Source organism: Salmo salar, chromosome ssa24 (assembly GCF_905237065.1).
Source record: "Salmo salar chromosome ssa24, Ssal_v3.1, whole genome shotgun sequence".
Lineage (NCBI taxonomy): Eukaryota > Metazoa > Chordata > Actinopteri > Salmoniformes > Salmonidae > Salmo > Salmo salar.
In genome coordinates, this window is record NC_059465.1 from 16442501 (window position 1) to 16470270 (window position 27770).

A 27770-nucleotide genomic window follows, 5' to 3' on the forward strand; every position below is an offset into this window, starting at 1 on the left:
AGACAGGCCACTTCCTGTAAGGAATCTTCTCAGGTTTTTGCCTGCCATATGAGTTCTGTTATACTCACAGACACCATTCAAACAGTTTTAGAAACTTTAGGGTGTTTTCTATCCAAAGCCAATAATTATATGCATATTCTAGTTTCTGGGCAGTAGTAATAACCAGATTAAATCGGGTACGTTTTTTATCCGGCCGTGCAAATACTGCCCCCTACCCTAGAGAGGCTAATGCGTTTGAGCCAATCAGTTGTGTTGTGACAAGGTAGGGGTGGTATACAGAAGATAGTCCTATTTGGTAAAAGACCAAGTCCATATTATGGCAATAACAGCTCAAATAAGCAAAGAGAAACGACAGTCCATCACTACTTTAAGACATGAAGGTCAGTCAGTTTGGAAAATTTGAAGAACTTTGAAAGTTTCTTCAAGTGCAGTCGCAAAAACCATCAAGCGCTATGATGAAACTGACTCTCATGAGGACCGCCACAGGAAAGGAAGACACAGAGTTACCTCTGCTGCAGAGGATAAGTTCATTAGAGTTACCAGCCTCAGAAATTGCAGCCCAAATAAATGCTTCAGAGTTCAAGTAACAGACACACCTCAACATCAACTATTCAGAGGAAACTGTGTTAAATCAGGCCTTCATGGTCGAATTGCTGCAAAGAAACCACTAATAAAGAACACCAATAAGAAGAAGAGACTTGCTTGGGCCAAGAAACAATGTACATTAGACCGGTGGAATTCTGTCCTTTGGTCTGAGGAGTCCAAATGTGAGATTTTTGTTTCCAACCACTGTGTCTTAGTGACGCAGAGTAGATGAACGGATGATCTCTGCATGTGTGGTTGCCACCGTGAAGCATGGAGGAGGAGGTGTGATGATGCTTTGCTCGTGACACTATCAGCGATTTTTTTAGAATTCAAGGAACACTTAACCAACATGGCTACCACAGAATTCTGCAGTGATACGCCATCCCTTAGTGGGACTATCATTTGTTTTTCAACAGGACAATGACCCAACACACCTCCAGGCTTTGTAAGGGCTATTTGACCAAGAAGGAGAGTGATGGTTCTGCATCAGATGACCTGGCCTCCACAATCACCCGACCTCAACCCACTTGAGATGGTTTGGGATGAGTTGGACTGCAGAGTGAAGGAAAGGTAACCAACAAGTGCTCAGCATATGTGGGAACTCCTTCAAGACTGTTGGAAAAGCATTCCAGGTGAATCTGGTTGAGAGAATGCCAAGAGTGTGCAAAGTTGTCATCAAGGCAAAGGCTGGCTACTTTGAAGAATCTCAAATATATTTGGATTTGTTCAACTCTTTCATAGTTTTGATGTCTTCACTATTATTGTACAATGTAGAAAATAGTAAGAATAAAGAAAAACCCTTTAATGAGTAGATGTGTCCAAACATTTGACTGGTACTGTATATCTCGCTCTTAATTATTATTATTTTTATTTATTTTGAAATAAATCCTAGGGGTAGACCTCCAAGTGAATCAGCAAAACTATTCAGAGAACCCTTCTGTTCTACTGTATACGCATACAAACAGTTGTTAACAGATCATCACACAGACTTGTTAATATTTTATTTCTTATTTACTTAAAGTTACTACGTTCTGTCCTGGTTATCCATCAAGACTGACAGTCATTCATGAAATAACTACTTACTTAACTATAATACAACTGAGCCAGTAATAATCACTTGCAGTGAGAAAGAGAGAGAATGAAAAAGAAAAGCAAGACTTCAATAAGGCTCATTTCCGGGCTGCGTCATGTTCTCAATTTACTAGGGAAAAACAACCCACTCCACAAGACAGAAGTGTCACAAATGTGTCTGTGTTTGCTGATTTTTTTTATAGTTACAAAACTTTGTGTTTATTTTTGGAGCTTCACCCAATCCCAGGTAGCAACTTTTGGGAAAATTCCTTGAGTCACAGCTTAGGATAGGACTGAGAATAGAATAACTTCTGTTGATTTAAACATCTTTAGATGGGCCATCACGATATCAATTACTTTGGATACCCAGGTGAAGCTTGTCCCACTGGTCATAGAGGTCAATTCAATGTCTATTCCATGTTGGTTTATCGTAAATTTCATTGAAATTACATGGAAACAACGTTGATTCAACCAGTGTGTGCCCAGTGGGGTCTCATTGGCATGCTAACTGGTCACCCAGGTACACTCAGTAAGTGGGTCCAAATAATCTCCTTTCTCCCCAAAAATGTAAAACTATTAGATTGGTGTTGGCATTGGCTGGAGGGAGGGAGTTTCCATGTACCAGTAATTTCTTTCAAATCCACAAAGGGAAGTGAACCAGATTAGTGGGATGCAACCAGTCTGATGCAGCCTGGCCCAGGCCTCTGAGCTCTGTCCGTCTGTCTGCCTGCTGGGTAGGGAGGGGGGACTCTACAAAAACACCCACTCCAAACGCTGTAGTTTTCCACTCTGGCATCCCAGAGAGAAGTGCATCCTTATTAATGAATCCCATTGTATTCTACTCTGTGTTCTTGTTTTTCCCCATGGGATGGAGGCAACACTCAACTCCAAAGTTTTCCAGGGACTAATAAACAGAGGAAGGTGTTGGTTCTGAACTCAATTCGACTTCTATGGGTGTCATTCCCAGGAGTTCACAATATGTGTATACTTCAAAGTGACATGGGTCATGTTTGACCTCCTTCCCTACATACCCACTAAACATCTGTCAATGATGGGAGGAGTTGTTTGGTCAATCAATACCTATTGACTATGACAAATTAACACTATTCAAGGTATTTACAAACTTAGTGCTGAAATAAATGTGATGAATCATGATGCCCTGGACCATGAGAGGAAGTTTTAGGAGATAACCCATCAATTAGACATTAAATAGCTACTCTGGAAATGAAAGAGTCATAAGTTGATCAGTGGTTGTCAGTGCCGTGTAACATGAGGGAGGACATTTTTTTTAATGAGCATGGCTTTATTTCTATTACAGCATTTGGATGACTGTCATTCCTATTTCATTAACCCAGTTCAATGTAACAACGATAGGTTTAGGCTACCACATGATACTAACATTCTCCCTATGCCCATCATGAGGTTGCTACAACCTAGCCTATGAATGTTCAACTATTGTCTTGCTCTCTCTTTGAGTCAAATACTCACCACATTTTATGCACTGCAGTGCTAGCTAGCTGTAACTTATGCTTTCAGTACTAGATTCAATCTCTGATCCTTTGATTGGGTGGACAACATGTCAGTTCATGCTGCAAGAGCTCTGATAAGTTGGAGAATGATCTCCGGAAGTTGTCATAATTACTGTGTAAGTCTATGGAAGGGGGTGAGAACCATGAGCCTCCTAGGTTTTGTACTGAAGTCAATGTACAAAGAGGAGGATGGAAGCTAGCTGTCCTCTGGCTACACCATGGTGCTATCCTACAGAGTGCTGTGGAGGCTACAGTAGACCTTACTTGCAAAATAGTGTGTTTTAGTCAATTATTTGGTGATGTGATTATATTTAGTATAGTTTTATCTTAAAAGGATAACTTTTTAAATGTTAAAAAATATATGTTTTTATGAAATTCACTGTGGAGTATGGTCCTCCCCTTCCTCCTCTGAGGAGCCTCCACTGAAGTAGATGGATGAACAGCAATCAAAGAAGTCCCACTTAAACAGGAAGTACTTACCATCTGTGGCGATGTTGTCCACTGGGAGGTTGTGGATATGAGCCATGTAGCCGATTGCTGAGAATATCACAAAGCCAGCCAGGATACTAGTGGCCGAGTTAGCTAAAGAGACAATCAATGTGTCCCTAGGGGAGGACAAGAAAACAAACAGTCAGACTGATGGGATTTAGTCGAGTGGATCGAGTGGATCTCTAGTCGAGTGGATCTCTAAGGAGAACCCTTAGCTCTGAGGGCTAAAACTAGCCATTTGGTTTGAAGGACAGTCTGTGGTAAGTAACTACAGTAACTGGCCAGGGACAAGCAAGATGGTTGGTTGCTTCTGAGGAGTAACCAAGCACTTGTGTATCAACCAGTTCCACTGAGGCTTTACGCCTTCAAAGCTAATAGTGTTCTCAATTCTGAAATACCATTTTAGTCTGCAAAACAACATCCTCATCGCACATGGTATGTCTATTTAGCTATTCTCACAGGACTAAGATAGAATAACACTGATTTGAACTAGATATGACTTTAAAAGGAGGATCAGCAGTGCCTCCCTTAGAAGAATGTATGGAGGGGATTTAGTCATTGATAACATTACATGCTCACACAGGGATCTTTTGTGTTTTTAATTGATACCAATTATGGGAAACAGCACTACAGTGCAGTGGGAATGTATTAACGGATCTGTGGATGTACAAAATATGGTGGGACTTACTGAGAAGACACAGTTAACTACTCTTAGTCGCCATGAGAGGCAGCAGTGGGACGTCTTCATGGTTGCCAAGGGAAAATCAGGCTTCCCCCAAAAATGGACAAAAAATAAATAAAATGTATCTTTCGTCTCTGTGTTTCATAATTTTCTCTCAATTCACAAGAAGCTGAATGTATCTCACCGGAGAAAGCATCCGAGCGAGCGAAACAGCTTCCCTCGGTCTCTGTATGTGTAGCCCATTTTTCTGATGCCATCTGGTCAAAATTAGTATGATATTGATGCCGCCCGTAGCATTGAGTGCAAGGGAAGCCAGCGAGCATTTGGCCTCTGTTGATATTTTTCTTTATACAATAGCCAATCAGCGTTGAGCCAAACTGAATGAGATCAACTGTGAATGGTCCTGGCGCACAGAAAAAAAAGTATCAAGGGAAGCCTGTTTGGATTTGGCTTCACATCAAATCAAGCCAATCGTAATTTGACAGAAAAAAATTGAACTGATGCATTACGTTGTGTTGTTGTCCTCTGGTGGCTAGCTAGCTAGGTAAAATTGCCCTTTACTAAATTAGCCATGAACGGAGATTTGGACTTGTGGTTTTACTTACGTAATTCTCCGTACTGGCCAATGATTATAACAACGATTCTGATCCAACCATCAATTCATACATTGTGCCTCTGGCTTGAGAGGATGGAAGTTCAATATGTAGCTAGATGTAGTAGGCTAATGTTAACTAGCTGGATAATCATTGCCCATGAAAGGAAGCTAGGCTAGCGAGCAAGTATTTTAGCCAGGTACCTTAGGACAACAAAAACTAAAAGCGTGTACTGTATGACAGAGTTAAAGACCATTTCAGCAACATGAGAGAGGAGGATGGCATTGGCATTTCATTACAAGTAGGTTGAGTCAACATGTTTTTTTCTACTTACGCAAGCACACACAAATCAGTGCCATGGACAGCCACATGATATTTAGCTTACGTTGAATGGACTAAATTGTTTTTGGAATCTTTTAGTTGTCACTGTATTTATTAGACTAAGCATAGGTGATTTAATGATATTGAAATGGTGCTGGAATAGTGGAGGCCACTCCTGTTTTCTTTGTGACTTGCGGTAACTCTCCTGTGTTCTAAATCAATAGTTGTTTAGTAGTCCAAAAATGTCAGAAACATTAAGTTCATTGACCATGCTGTAGGTCATGTAACTGTTTGTTACGTGCAATATGTTTTGTGGACTCCACCGGACAGATGTTGCTCTCTGGTTTTGTGATGAAACAAAGGCGTGGTTAAATTTATTCTGCCAATATGTCTTCTTATTGTTTCGGCCTAGGACTATATATCACATTCTCAAGGCATATGAACTAACATGTTATAGAGCAAACAACGCAACTATCAAAACACATAGGTTGTAATATGGCTTTTTTTCCCAAAATTGGCTTCCCCAGTGATTTTACCCACACACCACTACTGAGAGGCAGTTATTATGTTTTAACTATAGAATTACACTGTGGATCTGCGGACAATCATGGTAAAGACAAAGTGGTACTGTAGTGGTTGGTATAGGAGACTGCATGTCTAACCTAAGGATGTTATTGTTGAACTTGTTGTAACTGGCCATGGAGATCATGGAGCCAAATCCAATTCCAATGGAGTTGAATACCTGGGCTGCAGCGTTAACCCACACCTGCAGAACGGCAGAGGTGAGCGGATAAAGAGAGAGGGACACAACTTCTTTACTCATACTGTAAAACAAGAACACAAATACACTTCTAGGTGGTTTCCCAGTAACAGATTAAGCCTAATCCTGGACTAAAAAGCTTTTTCAATGTTGTCCAAGACTACACTCTTAGAAAAAAAGGTGCTATCTAGAACCTAAATGGGTTCTTCGGCTGTCCCCATAGGAGAACCCTTTGAAGAACCCTTTTTGTTTCCAGATAGAACCCTTTCCACAGAGGGTTTGACATGGAGCCCAAAAGGGTTCTACCTGGAACATAAAAGGGTTCACCTATGGGGACAGCCGAAGAATCCTTTTTTCTAAGAGTGTAGTAGGCTTAATGTGTGTCCGGGAAACCACCCCTTAATCCTCATTGATCCTCTCCTACAGTATATCAGACCTGAACTTCAAGCAGCTTGCTCCACTTAGGCTTCAGGAAGTAGAACATCCCATTCTTGGCCCCGGGAAGCTGGACATTGTTGATGAGCAAGGCGAACAGAATGAAGTATGGGAACGTGGCTGTGAAATAAACAACCTAAAGCACAGAGAGTGAGAAGAAAACATATTCAGTAAGTAGAATATTAGATGAAATGTATTTATGTCTTGTTTTATTAGGATCCACATTAGCTACAACCAAGCTGCAGCTACTCTTCCTGGGCTCCACACAAAACATATAACATGACAAAATACATAACATTAATAGACAATTACAGCTGAAGGACAGAACTACATACATTTAACATTTACATGTAAGTCATTTAGCAGACGCTCTTATTCAGAGCGACTTACAAATTGGTGGATTCACCTTATGATATCCAGTGGAACAACCACTTTACAATAGTGCATCTAAATCTTTTAAGGGGGGGGTTAGAAGGATTACTTTATCCTATCCTAGGTATTCCTTAAAGAGGTGGGGTTTCAGGTGTCTCCGGAAGGTGGTGATTGACTCCGCTGTCCTGGCGTCGTGAGGGAGCTTGTTCCACCATTGGGGTGCCAGAGCAGCGAACAGTTTTGACTGGGCTGAGTGGGAACTGTGCTTCCTCAGAGGTAGGGAGGCGAGCAAGCCAGAGGTGGATGAACGCAGTGCCCTTGTTTGGGTGTAGGGCCTGATCAGAGCCTGAAGGTACGGAGGTGCCGTTCCCCTCACAGCTCCGTAGGCAAGCACCATGGTCTTGTAGCGGATGCGAGCTTCAACAGGAAGCCAGTGGAGAGAGCGGAGGAGCGGGGTGACGTGAGAGAACTTGGGAAGGTTGAACACCAGACGGGCTGCGGCGTTCTGGATGAGTTGTAGGGGTTTGATGGCACAGGCAGGGAGCCCAGCCAACAGCGAGTTGCAGTAATCCAGACGGGAGATGACAAGTGCCTGGATTAGGACCTGCGCCGCTTCCTGTGTGAGGCAGGGTCGTACTCTGCGAATGTTGTAGAGCATGAACCTACAGGATCGGGTCACCGCCTTGATGTTAGTAGAGAATGACAGGGTGTTGTCCAGGGTCACACCAAAGTTCTTAGCACTCTGGGAGGAGGACACAATGGAGTTGTCAACCGTGATGGCGAGATCATGGAACGGGCAGTCCTTCCCCGGGAGGAAGAGCAGCTCCGTCTTGCCGAGGTTCAGCTTGAGGTGGTGATCCGTCATCCACACTGATATGTCTGCCAGACATGCAGAGATGCGATTCGCCACCTGGTTATCAGAAGGGGGAAAGGAGAAGATTAATTGTGTGTCGTCTGCATAGCAATGATAGGAGAGACCATGTGAGGATATGACAGAGCCAAGTGACTTGGTGTATAGCGAGAATAGGAGAGGGCCTAGAACAGAGCCCTGGGGGACACCGGTGGTGAGAGCACGTGGTGCGGAGACAGGTTCTCGCCACGCCACCTGGTAGGAGCGACCTGTCAGGTAGGACGCAATCCAAGCGTGGGCCGTGCCGGAGATGCCCAACTCGGAGAGGGTGGAGAGGAGGATCTGATGGTTCACCGTATCAAAGGCAGCAGATAGGTCTAGGAGGATGAGAGCAGAGGAGAGAGAGTTAGCTTTAGCAGTGCGGAGAGCCTCCGTGACACAGAGAAGAGCAGTCTCAGTTGAATGACCAGCCTTGAAACCTGACTGATTTGGATCGAGAAGGTCATTCTGAGAGAGATAGCAGGAGAGCTGGCCAAGGACAGCACGTTCAAGAGTTTTGGAGAGAAAAGAAAGAAGGGATACTGGTCTGTAGTTGTTGACTACGGAGGGATCGAGTGTAGGTAACATTAATATACAGGTAATAGATCATTTCTTCTCCCTGTGCTACCTACAACTATTATTGCCTTATCATACAGGAATAATAAAGCCCAGTGCACTCGATTTGTGGAAAAAACTAAAACTAAATATATAGTCACTAAATATATAGTCACTGATGACTATTTAGGTCTTCTCATACAGGAGTAATAAAACAACAATGTCAAATATACTAATTCCTCCAGCTAAGGCTTTAACCACAGTTTTCACCCTAGCAACCGTGCCATTCAGTTCATAAATGAGCAACAGATGGAGTTTCCACCCCCCTAAGGCTTCAATTTAATCCTTCACCACAGCAACCATGTTGGAGTTTTCTGCAGCTTAACTTTCAATTGAATCCTTCTCTTTAGCTACAGAAGTTAACTTTTTAGAGATCCATCATATCATCAGATGGGGTTCACTTACATCCTTCACCCTGTCTTGTGCATAGAAATGAACTAAACATTTGCTGTGCTTCAGTCTACCACCCATAAAGGGTTAATTGAGGTAAAGTGTAATGGTTTTCAGTCTACTGCCTGTAAAGAGGTAGCTAAGGTATAGTGCTTAGCCTCTGGATTTATTCATAAAATGAATAAAGTCTCCTCGATATGGAGTTTCCTCTGGTTATCTTATGGAGTTTCCTCCGGTTCTCATAAACGTGTTTTGCATTTCCATTTTCAACCCCCGCACCACACTCATGTAACAGTGTAGGTTCCGTCCCTCTCTTCGCCCCAACCTGGGCTCGAACCAGGGACCCTTGCACACATCAACAACTGACACCCCACGAAGCATCGTTACCCATCGCGCCACAAAAGCCGCGGCCCTTGCAACGCAAGGGGAAACCCTACTTCAAGTCTCAGAGCGAGTGACGTCACTGATTGAAACGCTATTAGCGCGCACCACCGCTAACTAACTAGCCATTTCACATCGGTTACACTCACACCCAGCAGCACCCACCAGTCACACACACAAAATAAGAATACACTTCAATAAAACTTTGCTCTACTGACTAACATCAGTAATCTGATAATAAAGAGCAGGACGCCCTTACTCTGAGGCTTTGGTTACAATTGCTTTCTCTGAGTAGGCCCTGATATCCTGATGCCAAGGGCATATCTTATCTTTAACCCAAAACACCAGCTGTGCTCGGGAGGGCGATGCTATGGCTATTTAGGTCAGAGGTGTTGTGCTGTGCTGTTTTATTTAGTTTATAAAGCTACTTTTGCAGCTTGCTTACTCAGATTTGAGATGGCAAGGAGTTCCATGCCATCATGGCTCTATCTATTACTGTGCTTTGCCTTGAATTAATTTTGGCTTTAGGGACTATGAAGAGACCTTTAGTTGCATGCCTTGTGGAATATGAATGTCTGTCAGAGCTACACTATATATACACAAAAGTATGTGGACACCCCTTCAAATTAGTGGATTCGGCTATTTCGGGCACACCAGTTGCATAACATTTTAGACAAACATTGGCAGTAGATTGGCCTTACTGTAGAGCTCAGTGACTTTCAACGTGGCATCCTATGACGATGGTACCTTTCCAACAAGTCAGTTCCTCAAATTTCTGCCCTGCCAGAGCTGACCCGGTCAACTTTAAGTGCTGTTATTGTGAAGTGGAAACGTCTAGAAGCAACAACGACTCAGCCGCAAAGTGGTAAGCCACACAAGCTCACAGAACGGGACCGGCGAGTGCTTAGGCGCGTAAAAATCGTCTTGACCTCGGTTGCAACCCTCACTACCCAGTTGCAAACTGCCTCTTGAAGCAACGTCAGCACAAAAATTATTCGGCGGGAGCTTCACGAAATGAGTTTCCATGGCCGAGCAGCCGCACAAGCCTAAGATCACCGTGCGCATTGCCAAGCGTCGGCTGGAGTGGTGTAAAGCTCGCCACCATTGGACTCTGGAGCAGTGGAAACGAGTTCTCTGGAGTGATGAATCACGCTTCACCATTTAGCAGTCCGACTGACAAATCTGGGTTTGGCGGACGCCAGGAGAACACTACATGCCCAAATGCATAGTGCCAACTGTAAAGTTTGGTGGAGGAGGAATAATGGTCTGGGGCTGTTTTTCATGGTTCATGCTAGGCCCCTTAGTTCCAGTGAAGGGAAATCTTAATGCTACAGCATTCAATGACATTCTAGTCGATTCTGTGCTTCCACATTTGTGGCAACAGTTTGGGGAAGGCCCTTTCCCGTTTCAGCAATGACAAGCAAGGCAAGTAAGAAATGGCTTGTCGAGAGCGGTGTGGAAGAACTTGACTGGCCTGCACAGAGCCCTGACCTAAACCCCATCGAACACCTTTGGGATGAATTGGAATGCCGACTCTGAACTAGAGGTCGACCGATTATGATTTTTCAACGCCGATACCAATTGTTGGAGGACCAAAAAAAGCCGATACCGATTAATCGGCCGTTTTTTTTATTTTATTTATTTGTAATAATGACAATTACAACAATACTGAATGAACACTTATTTTAACTTAATATAATACATCAATAAAATCAATTTAGCCTCAAATAAATAATGAAACATGTTCAATTTGGTTTAAATAATGCAAAAACAAAGTGTTGGAGAAGAAAGTAAAAGGGCATTATGTGCCATGTAAGAAAGCTAACGTTTAAGTTCCTTGCTCAGAACATGAGAACATATGAAAAAGCTGGTGGTTCCTTTTAACATGAGTCTTCAATATTCCCAGGTAAGAAGTTTTAGGTTGTATTTATTATAGGAATTGTAGGACTATTTCTCTCTATACGATTTGTATTTCATATACCTTTGACTATTGGATGTCCTTACAGGCACTTTAGTATTGCCAGTGTAACAGTATAGCTTCCGTCCCTCTCCTCGCTCCTACCTGGGCTCAAATCAGGAACACATCGACAACAGCCACCCTCGAAGCAGCGTTACCCATGTAGAGCAAGGGAAACAACTACTCCAAGTCTCAGAGCGAGTGACGTTTGAAACGCTAACTAGCTAGCCATTTCATATCGGTTACACCAGCCTAATCTTGGGAGTTGACAGGCTTGAAGTCATAAACAGCGCAATGCATTGCGAAGAGCTGCTGGCAAAACACACGAAAGTGTTGTTTTGAATGAATGCTTACGAGCCTGCTGGTGCCTACCATCGCTCAGTCAGACAGCTCTATCAAATCATAGACTTAATTATAACATAATAACACACAGAAACACGAGCCTTAGGTCATTAATATGGTCAAATCCAGAAACTATCACGTTTATTCTTTCAGTGAAATACGGAACCGTTCCATATTTTATCTAACGGGTGGCATCCATAAGTCTAAATATTCCTGTTACATGTCATAATTACGTAAAATTCTGGCAAATTAGTTCGCTACGAGCCAGGGGGCCCAAACTGTTGCATATACCCTGACTCTGCGTGCAATGAACGGAAGAGAAGTGACACAATTTCACCTGGTTAATATTGCCTGCTAACCTGGATTTCTTTTAGCTAAATATGCAGGTTTAAAAATATATACTTCTGTGTATTGATTTTAAGAAAGGCATTGATGTTTATGGTTAGGTACAGTCGTGCAACGATTGTGCTTTTTTAGCAAATGCGCTTTTGTTAAATCATCCCCCGTTTGGTGAAGTTGGCTGTCTTTGTTAGGAAGAAATAGTATTCACACAGTTCGCAACGAGCCAGGTTGCCCAAACTGCTGCATATACCCTGACTCTGTTGCAGAGGTGACATTTTCCCAAGTTAAAAGAAATTCATGTTAGCAGGCAATATTAACTAAATATGCAAGTTTAAAAATATATACTTGTGTATTGATTTTAAGAAAGACCTTGATGTTTATGGTTAGGTAAAAGTTGGAGCAACGACCGTCCTTTTTCGCAAATGCGCATCGCATCGATTATATGCAACGCAGGACAGGCTAGATAAACTAGTAATATCATCAACCATGTGTAGTTAACTAGTGATTATGATTGATTGATTGTTTTTTATAAGATAAGTTTAATGCTAGCTAGCAACTTACCTTGGCTTCTTACTGCATTCGCGTAACAGGCAGGCTCCTCGTGGAGTGCAATGTAAAGCAGGTGGTTAGAGCGTTGGACTAGTTAACCGTAAGGTTGCAAGATTGAATCCCCAAGCTGACAAGGTAAAAATCTGTCGTTCTGCCCCTGAACAAGGCAGTTAACCCACCGTTCCTAGGCCGTCATTGAAAATAAGAATGTGTTCTTAACTGACTTGCCTAGTTAAAAATGTAAAAAATAAAATAAAAGTAAATCGGCAAATCGGTGGCCAAAAATACCGATTACCAATTGTTATGAAAACTTGAAATCGGCCCTAATTAATCGGCCATTCCGATTAATCGGTCAACCTCTACTCTGAACGGAAGCAAGTCCCCGCAACAATGTTCCAATGTCTCATGGAAAGCCTTCCCAGAAGAGTGTAGGCAGTTATAGCAGCAAAGGGGGGACCAACTCCATAGTAATGCCCATGATTTTGGAATAAGAAGTTACACATATTTTTGGTCATGTAGTTTATATGTTAGTTGATCGAATAGACAGTTTGGAGATAACACATTCATATTTTTGATCAAAATGTAAAAGAAAAATGTATGAAACAACATAGAGGTGGAACAGATTCTGTCTCCTCTAAACTCCAGGAGGAGAAACATGATATTTGACAACCATCAGTGCTCCTCCCACTCCCACCAACAATGTAGGCCACACAAGGCAATGGAAAACCCTTAAACATGTATAATGATTCCCCACTAATGAGACAGCCTGAGAGAGTATACAAAAGTTCTAAACGTATATACATTTAAGGACAACGAGTATCACTGGTGAGCGCAACCATTTCAAATGAAACAACATCTATACACTTCAGTTAACCTATACCACAAATTACAAACACTAAATAATCTACACTCTTAGAAAAAAGGGTTCCAAAAAGGTTATTCGGCTGTCCCATAGGAGAACCCTTCTTGGTTCCGGGTAAAATCCTTTTTGGTTCTAGGTAGAACCATTTTGGATTCCATGTAGAACCCTCTGTGGAAAGGGTTCTATATGGAACCCAAAAGGGTTCTACATGGAACCAAAAGGGTTATCCTATGGGAACAAACAAATAACCCTTTTAGGTTCTAGATAACAACATTTTTGAAAGACTATACTGCTCTGAGGAGGACTAACAATAAGTAGCTTCTGTTGTGAGGGAAGAGAATGCACTCTGACCTTGCCAGTGGATTTGACGCCTTTAAAGATGCACAAGTAGACAATGACCCAGGCCAGGATGAGGATGCCAAACAGCTCCCAGCGTAGTCCTCCTGCATCCTCAATACCATTGGTTATCTCCAGAAGCCTGTGACTGAGAGAGGAAGGAAAGGTCAGGATGGGAAACAAAGCTAAAGAAACCTTCATAGCTTATCATACTGTTGTCATTCAATAACACAAAATCCCTGACTTTACAGTAATCTGTCCTGCTCCAATTCACATCCAACTTTGGGTAATCATATGGTGAGAAAAGTAATGAAAACCCCAAGAGAGTACAAACCCTCTGCGATAAAAACAAGCTATAACAATAACCACAAGAGTCCTGAGCCTTACCCATGTCTGCGACTTTCAGGCCCTACCACTACATCAATAAAAAAAATATTAAATGAAGATTCCCAATGAGATTTCAACCTTAATTAACCAACTCGAAAAGACAGCGAGAAGTTTGTTGAATTCCCAATGTGTTATTACTGCTTTCAACCATCTAAAAGTACAACCAAATTCCAATGGAAAAACAATATCAGATATTTTGTATTAACACAACAACTTAATGGATTATCACTGTGCTTCATCTAATATCACAACCACATGACAAAGTACATAGTGCAAGTGATCAATGCTGTTCAAGATTCTGCTATCTTTGCATGCTATCTTGAACATGCATGCTTTCTATGATCATATAAAAATACATTTATAGTTACATTAGGCTAACCTCAAAATGTGGCCATGGATGTGTTACTCAGGTTGAATACCTACTGTTACATTAGTTTGTAAGACAGCCCTAACTTTACACTATTTACTGCATTACAAAAATATTATTGAATTGTGTTTGGTTGACAATTAATCCAAATGTTAACATTTAAAAGAACATCTAATGCTTGAAAAGTTTGATCTCAGCCACTGGTTTAATCTTATTCTTTAACTTTTAATTTTGGTTTAGTTGGAGACGTAAAGTTAATAGGCAATTAACTGTATTGCAAAAGTGATATCAAATTCCAGTTTGACTATAAATGAATAATGTATATGTTGGATTCACATCTCCATCTCAACCAATAATCAAAGTTAAAGAATAGGACTAAATTACATCAAACTTTATTTAAAGTGCATTTAAAGTTATATTTAGTCCTATTCTTTAACTTACATTTTTGGGGTTGAGATTGAGACATGAATCCAACATATCAATTATTCATTTATAGACAAACTGGAATTAAAAAGAGAGACTAAGTCAGTGGCACAGATGGAACTATCCAAGCAGAAAATACATCTCCTTCAAATGTTGATATTTGGTTGTGTTGATAACCAAACATAAATCAATATCCAGTTTGTCTACAAATTAATAATTTATTTGTTGGATTCACGTCTCCATCTAAACAAAAAATTAAAAAAATAGAAGTTTAAGAATAGGACTAAATCTAATCAAACTTTAAATGCACTTTAATTAAAGTTTGATTTGAATTAGTCCTATTCTTTAACTTCGGTTGTTGGTTGAGATGTGAATCCATCATATTAATGATTCACTTGAAGATTACATTTGAAGTCAAGAAAAGCTTGAAACCGTAGGCCGATATGTTTATTTTTAGTTTAACAATAGCTGCTGATGACTTTGCAAATGGTATATAGGCCTAAATGGTATCATTGGTGATATGACTTATAAACTATTGTTCCATTTCATTTGCTCTGTTAAACCTACCCTTCTGGAATGACTGATAATAACTAAATATATTCAATGTTGCCAAGAGGTCACTCAATAATCATTCTGACAATAGCACATTGGTAATATAAGCATGGCTGGGCTTGGTTAAAACTGTGGATGGGAGACCAAATTAATAGCTGTAGATCAACTCTTCAGTAGGAGGTGCTGCCCAGCCTAATGTTCAGTTTTTTGATAGTGGATATAACATTTGAAGATCTGACGTTGTTTCAAAGGGACAAATTCAACATATTTAATACAAAGGTTTGTAAATGTTGAAAATGGGTTACCATTAGGACATAGTCCTGTGGTTGGAATTTTACCCTCAAAACAGTTAACGTTGATTACTTTTTGCAAATCCAATGTATTTTAAAAACAGATTCCATGGCACAATACGTTGACAAATTACAATGAAACAACGTCGATTCAACCAGTTTGTGCCCAGGTGGTCAGTGCTTACTCAAAGTACTGCTGACTGGCTGATTGCAGGTGGGTGGCGTTTCCAGGGAAACCGCTGGAGCAGTTACCCACGGCATTCCAGGTGTTGTTGCAGGACTGCCAGGGGAGGCTGGCTCGGAATGAGTTGAAGAAGTAGTAGAGCGCCCAGCTCATAAGAACGTTGTAGTAGGTGCAGAGCACAAAGGAGATCACAACTGTGGCAATGCCCACACCTGTAGAGCAACAGGGAGGGCACAGAGGACAAAGTAAGATACCTTTCCTACAGTGGTGACGGCCAAGCAGCAGTAGCTACTGTCTCCTCTGGTGTCTCTTGTGTATGGACCTCCTTCGGCAGTGTACTGAACTTTATGTGGATCTGTAAAGGTAGGCCTGGGTAAACAACAATGGTAGTGCTCCCATTAACAATTAGCTGTGGACAAAGGTTTTTTTTAAAGATACTGTACAAAGAAGGTACACTTCCAGTTAGTGTGGTACTTGGAGAAATTCATCCAGCAAGAATGTGAGGTTCCAAGAAAGATGAATAGCTGCTATGGTAGGGTTTTAGACATGAATGTTGCCACAATCCGACTAAACTAGCGTAGCAGGCGTACAATAAATGCCTGAGCAGCGTTTCTATCGTTCTGGTCGGGGGAAGGTTCTCTTCTGCACTGTTCAACCAATCCATTAAATGTCGAGAAGGGGTTCAGATGGAATATCACTCAAAAGCGGAAGTCGCGTACAAAAGCAGATGTCGCGTCACAGGCTCTCTTTCCATTTCCCCTGAAAACTGGATGCATCCGGTTGTTACCGACCCGCTGAGTGTGCAATCCGACAAACACTTTCCAGGAAAGCCAAAGCTCAAGAAAAATAAGTTCTTAGAGCACGTTCCAAACTCATTCCACTCATTCCACGGCTACCCAAAATGTTTGATCCAAGTTAAAATATTTATTGGCAATGCTATCAAATACTAATTGACTGTATATAAACTTCTGACCCACTGGGAATGTGATGAAAGAAATAAAAGCTGAAATAAATCACTCACTACTATTATTCTGACATTTCACATTCTTAAAATAAAGTGGTGATGCTAACTGACCTAAGACAGGGAATTTTTACTAGGATTAAATGTCAGGAATTGTGAAAAACTGAGTTTAAATGTATTTGGCTAAGGTGTATGCAAACTTCCGACTTCAACTGTACATACACACACTACATTGTAAAAATGCTCGGCCATGGAAACCCATTTCATGAAGCTCCCAACGAACAGTTTTTGTGCTGAAGTTGCTTCCAGAGGCAGTTTGGAACTCGGTAGTGAGTGTTGCAACCGAGGACAGACGGTTTTACACGTCACGCGCTTCAGCACTCGTCAGTCCTGTTCTGTGAGCATTTGTGGCCCACCACTTCGCGGGTGAGCCGTTGCTGCTCCTAGACAAATCCACTTCACAATAACAGCACTTACAGTCGACTGGGGCAGCTCTAGCAGGGCAGAAATGTGACTGACTTGTTGGAAAGGTGGCATCCTATGACAGTGCCACGTTGAAAGTCACTGAGCTCTTCAGTAAGGCCATTCTACTGCCAATGTTTGTCTATGGAGATCGCATGGCTGTGTGATCGAGTTTATACACCCGTCAGCAACAGGCATGGCTGAATATCCAAATCCACTAATTTGAAGGGGTATCCACATACTTTTGTATATATAGTATAGTTTCAATTGGGTTTATTTCTTAGCTTTTTGTTGCAGTTCTTGTTTCTGTTGGTTTACACAATGACTCAAGTATTATAACTACATCCCTGTGACATGATTAGATCTTATGATTAGACCTAATGATTAAAGCAGTTCAGGTTCACTACCCGGACTTGACCTGGGTCCTCTACTGTGCTGGGTAAAGTGTCTCTCAGTTGAATGCTGAATAACCAAACATTGTGCAATTCTTCATAAGACATCACCGAAAGCTGGGCTTAACTGTGTCAGCCAGCCAATTCACAATTATCAAAAAGTTTAATTAGTCAGAAACAGTGTTGAGTTTCTCTTCTCTGAATAGTTTTAATTAAAGAAGTCCTTATCGCCTAAAATATGTGGAGACAGCTTAGCAGTAGTGTCTTAATGACTGTGTCTACTGTTCATAAATCTTTCCACTGGGACTCTGCATTTACAGAATATACATAAATGTACTCAGAGAAGAACTGAATCTTTACAAACAAATCTGTGAGGTTACAAGTTTTAATGTCATGTGGACAAGTACAGTGAAATGCTCTAACCCCAACAGTGCAGTAATCAATAACAATGTAATACTAAAAATAACATAGGTAGAACAAAAAAGCACAAATAAAAAGAAGAAAAATGTGCAAGGATACTGGAGTGATAGAGGTAGATATGTATAGGTGTAAGGCGACTAGGCATCAGGATGATAAACAGAGTAACAACAGCGTATATGATCATTGTATGTGAGTGGGTGTGCGTGTGTGTTGAGCAGCGGTTCCAAAACTACGGGGTCGGGGGTCGCCTGATATGAAAACGGAGTCGAGGGAGAATTTTCCAAAATCCTGAAGAAGAATGAAATATTTTATAATATCGTCTTTGTATCTCAAAATCATTGTAATGTGGGAAAGGGCAACACTTGACCATTGCACTTGAATCATTCCCACGGTGAATAACTAGGTCCGCTATGCTATGAAACCACACATTATTGCAGAGACTTTGATATTACCAGCCGCAATTAATATGGTGAAAACAAAGTGTGGTGAGGCAGAGGCACAGAAACTCCAATCAATACCTTTGTCAGACATCACTGTTAAATGAAGAATTGCTATTGCTAGCAATACAGAGGAAACGGACTGAAATGACTCAAACTCCCGCAGCTTATGCTCTCCAAATGGATGTTAGCTTTGAGGGCTAAGATGCCCATCTATTGCTTTTGTTCGCTATACATGTCGGGGATGCTATTCCTGAAGACATCCTGTTCCTTCTCACGAGAATGAAAGGGTACAGCGGATGTTCAGTGTGCTGTGGCTGTATTGAGTAAAAACAGATTCCATGGGATGGAATGGTGGCACAGATGTGGATCTAGAGCATGACAATGTTCTATTTAATACTGAGGCTTGGTGGTTATCGAGGGGAGAGTGTTGGAAAGATTTTTCGCATTGAGAGGGGAACTGTTGTCATTCACAATGGATGTAAAAAAAAAATACTTGGTTGACTGTGTGTAATGAATACATTTTCTGTGTAGTCCACGAAAATGTAACAGACATATTTGGAAAACTGAACGGAAGTTTACAGGGGAAATACAAAGACATTCTACAGATGAATGACTGAATCAGTGGATTCAGAGGAAATCATTCTTATTGGAGAGAGACTTTCAAAAGCAAACCATTCCCGCTTCCCTCGGCTGAACAGAAAACAGCATCAGTAACTGTCCCATACGAGTGATGACTGCTCACCTCCATCGCTTGGAGGAGCACTTCGGGACCTACGGCCCAATCCGTTTCACTGTGATCCTGGCTCAGTTGACATGCCGGTAAGTGATGTGACTGAATGCATTCACAGGTCACTAAAGAGGAATTTTGGTTCCTGACTCAAAGGGAATAATACCCCGCCGAACTAAAAAAAATGCAAGCTCTGAGTGGGGGAAAAAAAAACGTTTTGAAAGGTCATCCAACTCAGAATTCAGACTCGGGCCTCTTTTTAAAGCTCAGACTTTCCGACCTGAAGATCACTGACGTCATGATTTGACCTCGTATTTTTCCCAGTTGTCTTGAAAGCACCATAAAACCCATGGTAGCCTTTGTCAGCTCATATCTGTGTGAAGCTGGATTCAGAGCTCTCGTCTGCATTATAACCAAATATTGATCCAGGTTGGATGTGACAGCAGAGATGAGGTGCGCACTGTCGACCACACCCCCTGACTTTGAGAAGCTCCGACGTAACATGTATCAAGCACACCCATCTCATTAGTGGTGGTGAGATAATGTATCTTATGTCAGACTAATTTGCAATTGACGGTCAACTACTTACATTAAAAGTATGTGATGGTGAGTTGAGAAGACAATCAGAAATACTGTTAGAATATTTTTCAATTGACTGTCATAGCACCAAATAAAAAAGTAAACATTGGCTGTTAATTACATCATGTTTTTCAAGAATTTCACAAGAATTGTCAGATATCAACATGGGGTCGTGGGCCCAAAAAGTTTGGGAACCCCTGGTGTAGAGTCAGTATAAATGTATGTGCATATTATGTGCGTGTGTTTGTGTGTGAGCAAATTATGAAGTGAGTGTGTGTGTGTTGGAGTGTCAGTGTGCGTGAGTATGTAGGGCCCTGTGAGTGTGCATAAAGACATAAATCAAATAAAAAACACAAGGGTCAACTCTGATAGTCCATGTAGACATCTGGCTAGCTTTTTTAGCAGTCTTATGGCTTGGGGATAGGAACTGTTCAGGAGCCTGTTGGTGTCAGACTTGATGCACCGGTACCGCTGCCGTGCGGTGGCTGGTCTATTTAATGATTTTCCCAGGCCTTTCTTTCACATCTACTGATATAGAGGTCCTGGATGTAGTGGGCTGTCCGCACCACCCTCTGTAGTGCCATGCAATCGAGGGCGCTGCTATTGCCATACCAAGCAGTGATGTAGCCAGCCAAGATGCTCTCAATAGTATAGCTGTAGAACTTTTTGATGATTTGAGGGCCCATGCCAAACTTCTTCAACCTCCTGAGGGGGAAGAGGCGCTTTCGCGCAATCTTCATGACTGTGCGGGTGTGTGTGGACCATTAAGTCCTTAGTGATTTGGACACAGAGGAACTTGAAGCCCTCGACCCGCTCCACCTCAGCCCCATCGATATGGATGGGGGCGTGCTCACCCACCGTTTCCTGTAGACCATGATCAGCTCCATGGTTTTACAAACGTTGAGAGAAAGGTTGTTGTTCCGGCACACCACTGCCAGGTCACTGACCTCCTCCCTGTAGGCTGTCTCATCGTCGATGGTGATCAGGCCTACAGTACCACCGTCGTGTTGTCAGTAAACTTGATGATGGTGTTGGAGTCGTGCATGGCCTCGCAGTCGTGAGTGAACAGGGAGTACAGTAAGGGACTAAGCAAACACCTCTGTGGGGCCCCCGTGTAGAGGGTCAGTGTGGTGGAGGTGATGTTGCCTACCCTCACTACCTGAGGTAGGACCATCAGGAAGTCCAGGATCCATGTTGCAGAGGGAGGTGTTCAGTCCCAGGGTCCTAAACTTGGTTACAAGCTTGGAGGGGACAATGGTGTTGGAACGCTGAGCTGTAGTCAATGAACAGCATTCTCACATAGGTACAGTATTCCTATTATCTAGGTGGGTGAGGGCCATATGAAGTGCAGTTGAGATTACATCATCTATGGATCTGTTGGGGCGGTATGAACATTGGAGAGGATCTAGGGTGTCAGATGGAGTTGATGTGTGACATAACCAGCCTCTCAAAGTGTGAGTGCTACAGGGCGGTAATCATTGTGGCATAAAGCCTTAAGAGTTCTTGGGAACACGAAAAATGGTGGTCATCTTAAAACATGTGGGGATTACAAACTGGGACAAGGAGAGTTCAAAAATTATAGTCAATATGCCTGCCAGCTGTTCCGCACATGCTCTGAGGACCCACACTGGGATACCGTTGGGCTCCACTGCCTAAACGGGTGTTGACCTGATTAAAGACCTTACTCACGTCGGCGAGATCACCTAGTCCTATGGGACGGTGATGGCCCTCACACCAGATGTTGTCATTGTCAAAGCGTGCATAAAATGCATCGAGTTCATCTGGTGGAGAGGCATTGTTGGGCAGGTCAAGGCTGGGTCTTCCTTTGTAATGTAGCCCCTGCCAGATGGGGTTACTTTCCCTATACTTTCCCTATATTGCCATTTCGCTCGTTTCATGAATCTGCGGAGGACATAGGGGTTCTTCTTGTACTTATTCCTGTCCTCAGCCGTAGCCTCAGAGTCGTCTGCAATAGCGCTGTCCTTTATTTTATTTTTTACCTTTATTTAACTAGGCAAGTCAGTTAAGAACAAATTCTTATTTTCAATGACGGCCTAGGAACTGCCTTGTTCAGGGACAGAATGACAGATTTTTACCTTGTCAGCTCGGGGATTCGATCTTGCAACCTTTCGGTTACAAGTCCAACGCTCTAACCACTAGGCTACCTGCCGCCCCAGTTTAGTGTCATCCTCAGGGTTAATCCAGGGCTTTCGATTGGGGAAGCAACGTGACGCATTTCCTAATGAAGCTGGTGACGGAGGTGGTTAACTTGTTGATGTTATCTGTGGAGTCTCAAAACATATTCCAATCAGCCCTAAAAAAAGAAAATCAGTACTGTAGCATAACCTCTGATTCTGGGTGACAATTTCTCAATGGAACGAGTCACAGGTACTTCCTGTTTGAGATTCTGCTTGTAAACAGGAGTACGGATACATGATCTGATTTTCCGAATTGCGGATGAGGGAGGGCCTTGTATGCTTGCTTGTGGGTAGAATAACAGTGGTCTAAGCCTTTATCGCTCCTATTGGTGAAGGAGACGTGTTGATGGATGTTGGGCATCACGTGTCTTAATGACGCAGAATTAATATCGCCGGCAACCAGAAAAGCAGCCTATGGAGGTACGTTTTACTGCTTGTTTATAGGCTCATACAGTTTGTTAAGTGCCAGCTTGTTATTTTCTTGTCATGAAGTGGAATGTATACAACAGTCACGATAACAGCTGAAAATCCCCTGGGAGGTAGAAGGGTTGGCATTTGACCATCTGGTATTCCATGACAGGTGAACAATGGGTCGACTTTTCTACCGCGCTCGAGTCAGCAAACCAGTTGTTGTTGATGAAGAGTCAAACCCCTCCCCCTCTTGATTTCCCTTACTCCACTGTCCTGTCCGCACGGTTAATGGAGAATCCATTGAGTTGGATAGCATCTTGTCCGAGAGCCACGTTTCAGAAAAGCAGAGAATATTGCAGTATCTAGAGTCCCATTGGTAGCTAATCCGCGATCTGAGGTCATCCATTTTAGGCCAGTAAAAAAATGCAGGGAAGAGGTGGCCGGTTTTCCCTTCGCCTTAATCTCTCCAGGATGTCTCTTGCCTCTATAATGCCAGCATTTCCTCTTGGGTAGCCCGAACATTGGGATGGAATTACAGAAAGAACCCAGGGCAGATGAGTCGAAGTCGAAGCCGGAATTGAGGTATGTAACTGCCGATTTGATGTTCAAAGTTATTGCAAGAAATGATAGTGGATACATTTAGTGAAGTAAAAGTTGAGTCAGAGCATGCAAAAAGGTGGACATCCAGTACGGCGCCATCTTCAGTAAGGTCAGGTCATGTTTGGTGCCTCACAAAATAAAAAGTATTTTGGTATTGTTAGCAGAGAAAGAATTCTGGAATGCTGCTGACAATATGGAGGGGTGGGCTGGAAAACACCATGTCAACACAATGATGGAGCCCAATCTAACCCCACTGATCTCCCGGATCAGTTGGAACTACTACACGTGGTACACCATAAGCCTCTTCTTTTGTCATCCATCCCCGAGTTTGCTCTTTCCCTTCACGCTAGTTTATTGGCTCATCCTAACACACCCAGAGTGGCGTAATGGTGTTTGCGTTCTCCCTGTCAAAATGAGTTTAATCTACAGTGTTCAATAACAACCCAGCGCCGCTATACTGCAGACGAGGAAGAATTCCGTGGGAGTGGTCCAAAGCATTGGAATATTTGAAGAAGAATTGCTTAATTGTATGTACTGCAATACAATAATAATGTGAATTGTAAGGGATCAGGGGTTGATCTCCAAATGTACAGTTACTGTTATCATTATTTTTTCAAGAAATAACTAAGTAAAAGCAAGTAAAATACATTCTCAGTTTACTAATCTAAAGCTAGGGAACCTCAGAAGCCAACGCATTCTTTAGTCCAGTAGCCGATCTCCATCTTTCACTACAGCAACATTGCAATATATTTTGGGATGATATTGCCAGCAAGGAAAACCAATTGGCTGGGTTTACGATTTGAGAAACACAAAGGCTCTTCTGATGCAACGCTACTTGTACACCTATTATTCAAAATGTTAACCCTTTGTGTTAATGTTAACCTTTTCATGACCCAGGTCTCCCTGTGTAGATTCTGTTACTGCACCTGCAAAGCTGCTAAGTCATGGTGATTTCACCTGACATTACCCATTTTGTTGTTGGGCATCTGATTGTGTTGAAGAAGAACAGGTTCCACCAGATTGAATTAACAGTGCATTTTTTATGTGCATTTACATGCCATTGTAGCGACATGTCATTTTAATGTCATATGTTGAACAATGAACATTTTATTTAATTAGGCAAATCAGTTAAGAACAAATTCTTATTTACAATGACGGCCTACACCGGTCAAATCCGGACGACGCTGGGCCAATTGTGCGCTGCCCTATGGAACTCCCAATCACGGCTGGTTGTGATACAGCCTGGATACGAACCAGGGTGTCTGTAGTGACGCCTCTAGCCCTGAGATGCAGTGCCTTAGACCACTGCACCACTTGGGAGCCCTAAACATAGTTTTACTGTCTGTCTAGAATGTTGAACTGTTATGGACTACAGAGTTCCTTCCTCCAAGCGCACTCTCTCTCTAAGACAAAGGGTCATAAAAGTGGCCCTTCACACCTAGGTAGATACCATGTGACCTCACAGGACTACAAAAAGGACCCTGCTGTCTCCCCCTTTTAGCCTCTTATCCTGCTGGACCTTCCTCGATGAGGGAGAAGAACTTCCATCTTCAGTAGGCTGACCACAAGGAAGGAACTTCGCCTTTAATGGCAAGAAGTGGTAAACTGATAAGTTAGGAAAAGTACATTTTAGGGAATAGTACCTGTAATACAGTATAAAAATTGGGACGGAAGAGCCCATGCGCTAAACAGTCTCAGATGGAGTTTTCATTTAAGCTAACCTTCTTCAAAGAAAGAAGACCATTTAGAGCACAGCCTCTAACTCAAAGGAAGAGCCATCAGGTAGAACAAGCAGGGACAAAACCCAAAGGAGCAGTCCACGAGGAACCATCCAAACTCAGAGGAAAGGAGCAAGAAACCACCACCAAGGAACCCCTCAACTCAGGACAGATGAGGACACACTGCCATCTTTCCTTTGTTAAGCTCCATACGGCCTAACCAGAGCCAAGGACAACAGATTATCACATCTTTAAATATTCAGATATATTGAGGTCTCTTGTCTTTCATTCTATTTCCTACCTTTTCATGATCCCTCTCATTATGATTGTAAATATCTTGATTAGAGTTATTATACACTACATGACCAAAAGTGCTCATCGAACATCCCATTCTAAAATGATGGGCACTAATATGGAGTTGGAACTATAACAGCCTCCACTCTTCTGGGAAGGCTTTCCACTAGATGTGGAATATCTGCGGGGACTTGCTTCCATTCAGCCACAAGAGCATTAGTGAGGTCGGGGCACTGATGTTGGGCGATTAGGCCTGGCTCACAGTCGGTGTTCCAATTCATCCCAAAGGTGTTCGATGGGGTTGAGGTCAGGGATCTATGCAGGCCAGTCAAGTTCTTCCACATCGATCTCAACAACACATTTCTGTATGGACCTCATTGTCATGCTGAAACAGGAAATGGCATTCCCCAAACTGTTGCCACAAAGTTGGAAGCACAGAATTGTCTAGAATGTCATTGTATGCTGTAATGTTAAGATTTCCCTTCAATGGAACTAAAAACAGTCCCAGACCATTATTCCTACTCCACCAAACTTCACAGTTAGCACTATGCATTGGGGCAGGTAGCGTTCTCCCGGCATCCGCCAAACCCAGATTCCTCCGTCGGACTGCCAGATGGTGAAGTGTGATTCATCACTCCAGAGAATGCGTTTCTACTGCGCCAGAGTACAATGGCGGCGAGCTTTACACCACTCCAGCCAACGCTTGGTATTGCACATAGTGATCTTAGGCTTTTGTTCAGCTGCTCGGCCATGGAAACCCATTTCATGAAGCTCCTAACAAAAGTTATTGTGCTGACGTTGCTTCAAGAGACAGTTTGAAATTCTGTAGTGAGTGTTGCAACAGAGGACAGACGGTTTTTACACGCCTCAGCACTCGGAGGTCCCATTCTGTGAGCTTATGTGGCCTACAACTTTGCGGCTGAGCCGTTGTTGCTTCTAGACGTTTCCACTTCACAATAACAGCACTAACAGTGGACCAGGGCAGCTGCAGTAGCGCAGAAATTTGACGAACTGACTTGTTGGAAAGGTGGCATCATATGACAGTGCACGTTGAAAGTCAATGAGCTCTTTAGTAAAGCCATTCTACTGCCAATGTTTTAGTCTATGGAGATTGCATGGATGTGTGCTCAATTGTATAGATCTATCAGCAACGGGTGTGGCTGAAATTGCCGAATCCACTAATTTGAAGGGGTGTCCACATACACTATATATACACACACACACACACACACACACACACACACAACAGTATCTTGAATGTATAAAGAACTGGTTTCTGTCTTGTTATTCTGGGAAAGAACTCAAATGTATTCTCAAAGAATTTATACCTTCAGATTCATCTATGTATTACTATTATTCTAATTTTGGTTAGGCCTTCTTAGACAAACTCTGAGGAATTACAAGACATCTCAGGGACACCAGGATACCAAGGAGACAATCAGCCAAAACATACAGTACACGTGAGGCCACTCAAATTATAAATAAAACAAAGCAAATCTTTGTCTAACAAATCAAATACAACGTGTGCCCAAACCAGAGGGTTTTTAGACATAGGAAAGCATTTAGCAAAGGAAGAACTGTCAGCTCAGTTTGAGCTGCTGTGAAAAGTAGTTGTATAGAACGTGAGAATATGAGTTTTGTGTATGATAAAATCCACAAGGCCATGTGGAATAGAATGTGGAAAAGAATCACATTAGGGGTCAACAGGAATATGCTGCATTCTGTATCCAAGCTCAACCACGAAAGTGACAAATTGTATATTACATTACAAATACAACCCACAGATAAAGGTACAATGGTGGGTCAGGAGAGGAACAGGGTAGAGGATTCTACAATGATACATTCATATACTACTGAGTAAGTATACTGTAGGCATTAGTCCAGAGTGAAATTTGTGTTGGTTGAGCAGAGGAGAAGTTTGTGGGGAATTGATTGGGAGAACTGATGACAGAAATATCACAGTTACTATGTGTGGCATAGTAATATAAATTAAAAAGATATATACAGAAAGAACTACCTGCTTTTGGCCTTCGCTTAGCACAGAGCCATTACCAGGCTGAAATGAGCGATAAATCAAGGGACGGACCCAAAAGTTTTGACCGGGTCGACTATCTCTGTCTTTGAGGAGATAAAAACTATGGAGAAAAGTCTTCAGTTAGAACAGGTGACAGAATACCTTATTGATTCAAACCCAAGATAATCAATGGCTGTTGATGGCTGGGCCTTGTACATTGAGGGAGCTTTTGGTGACCGCTAGTGTTCTGTAGATCCACACATTCCATGGTCAAAAATAGTGCAATCTTCCAGAGTCAGAGGCCATTTGGTGTTCAAAGGCATTTGGATTTAACCAATCAGAATTCTTCAGTATGATTTGAAACATATTCAACTCTCTAAATAGTGAAAGTTGTATTATCTAACAGTGTCCCTACTGGACTGCAGAACGAGATCCAGGCAGAAAGCTTGAAATCTTTAACTTAGATGGAAAGTAGTACCCTGCAGTTGACACTAGAAATAGAACATCCTGTGCTCTTTTCTCTCAAAACACTGAGGACTTTGAAGGGATTTGTTTGGAGCCACTGATTCTGATCCTATAAGCTTATTTGAGGTTTCAAAAGTAAATTTGTGTCAGGTTTTTTTCTGATAAAAACGATATGTTGTGAATCTGTGAATATCAAGAACACATGTTGAATCACCCATATTTGATTCCAAATTAAGATTAGAATGCTACTTTTATATGTTCAGAATCTACACCATTTCACTCCTTTAGTAATTTTAACATGTGTAAACTCAAAAACGTAGCCCCAACTGTTTCGTAGTAGATTTTGATCAAAACAACTCTTCCAGAAAGCATGGGCCAAAGAATTT

The 27770-nt window shown here is 42.1% G+C and overlaps 1 protein-coding gene across 1 annotated transcript in view; it reads right to left on the minus strand.

Annotated features, from left to right (window-relative positions):
* LOC106584982 (sodium- and chloride-dependent GABA transporter ine) overlaps positions 1-27770 on the minus strand; it is a 64365-nt gene that overhangs the window by 12138 nt on the left and 24457 nt on the right. Inside the window, exons 3-7 of the mRNA XM_014170689.2 lie at positions 15705-15915; positions 13516-13648; positions 6467-6601; positions 5933-6036; positions 3666-3790 (exon numbers count right to left, since the gene is read on the minus strand). Coding sequence (XP_014026164.1) covers positions 3666-3790; positions 5933-6036; positions 6467-6601; positions 13516-13648; positions 15705-15915 — 708 coding nt within the window. The remainder of the gene's footprint in view (positions 1-3665; positions 3791-5932; positions 6037-6466; positions 6602-13515; positions 13649-15704; positions 15916-27770) is intronic.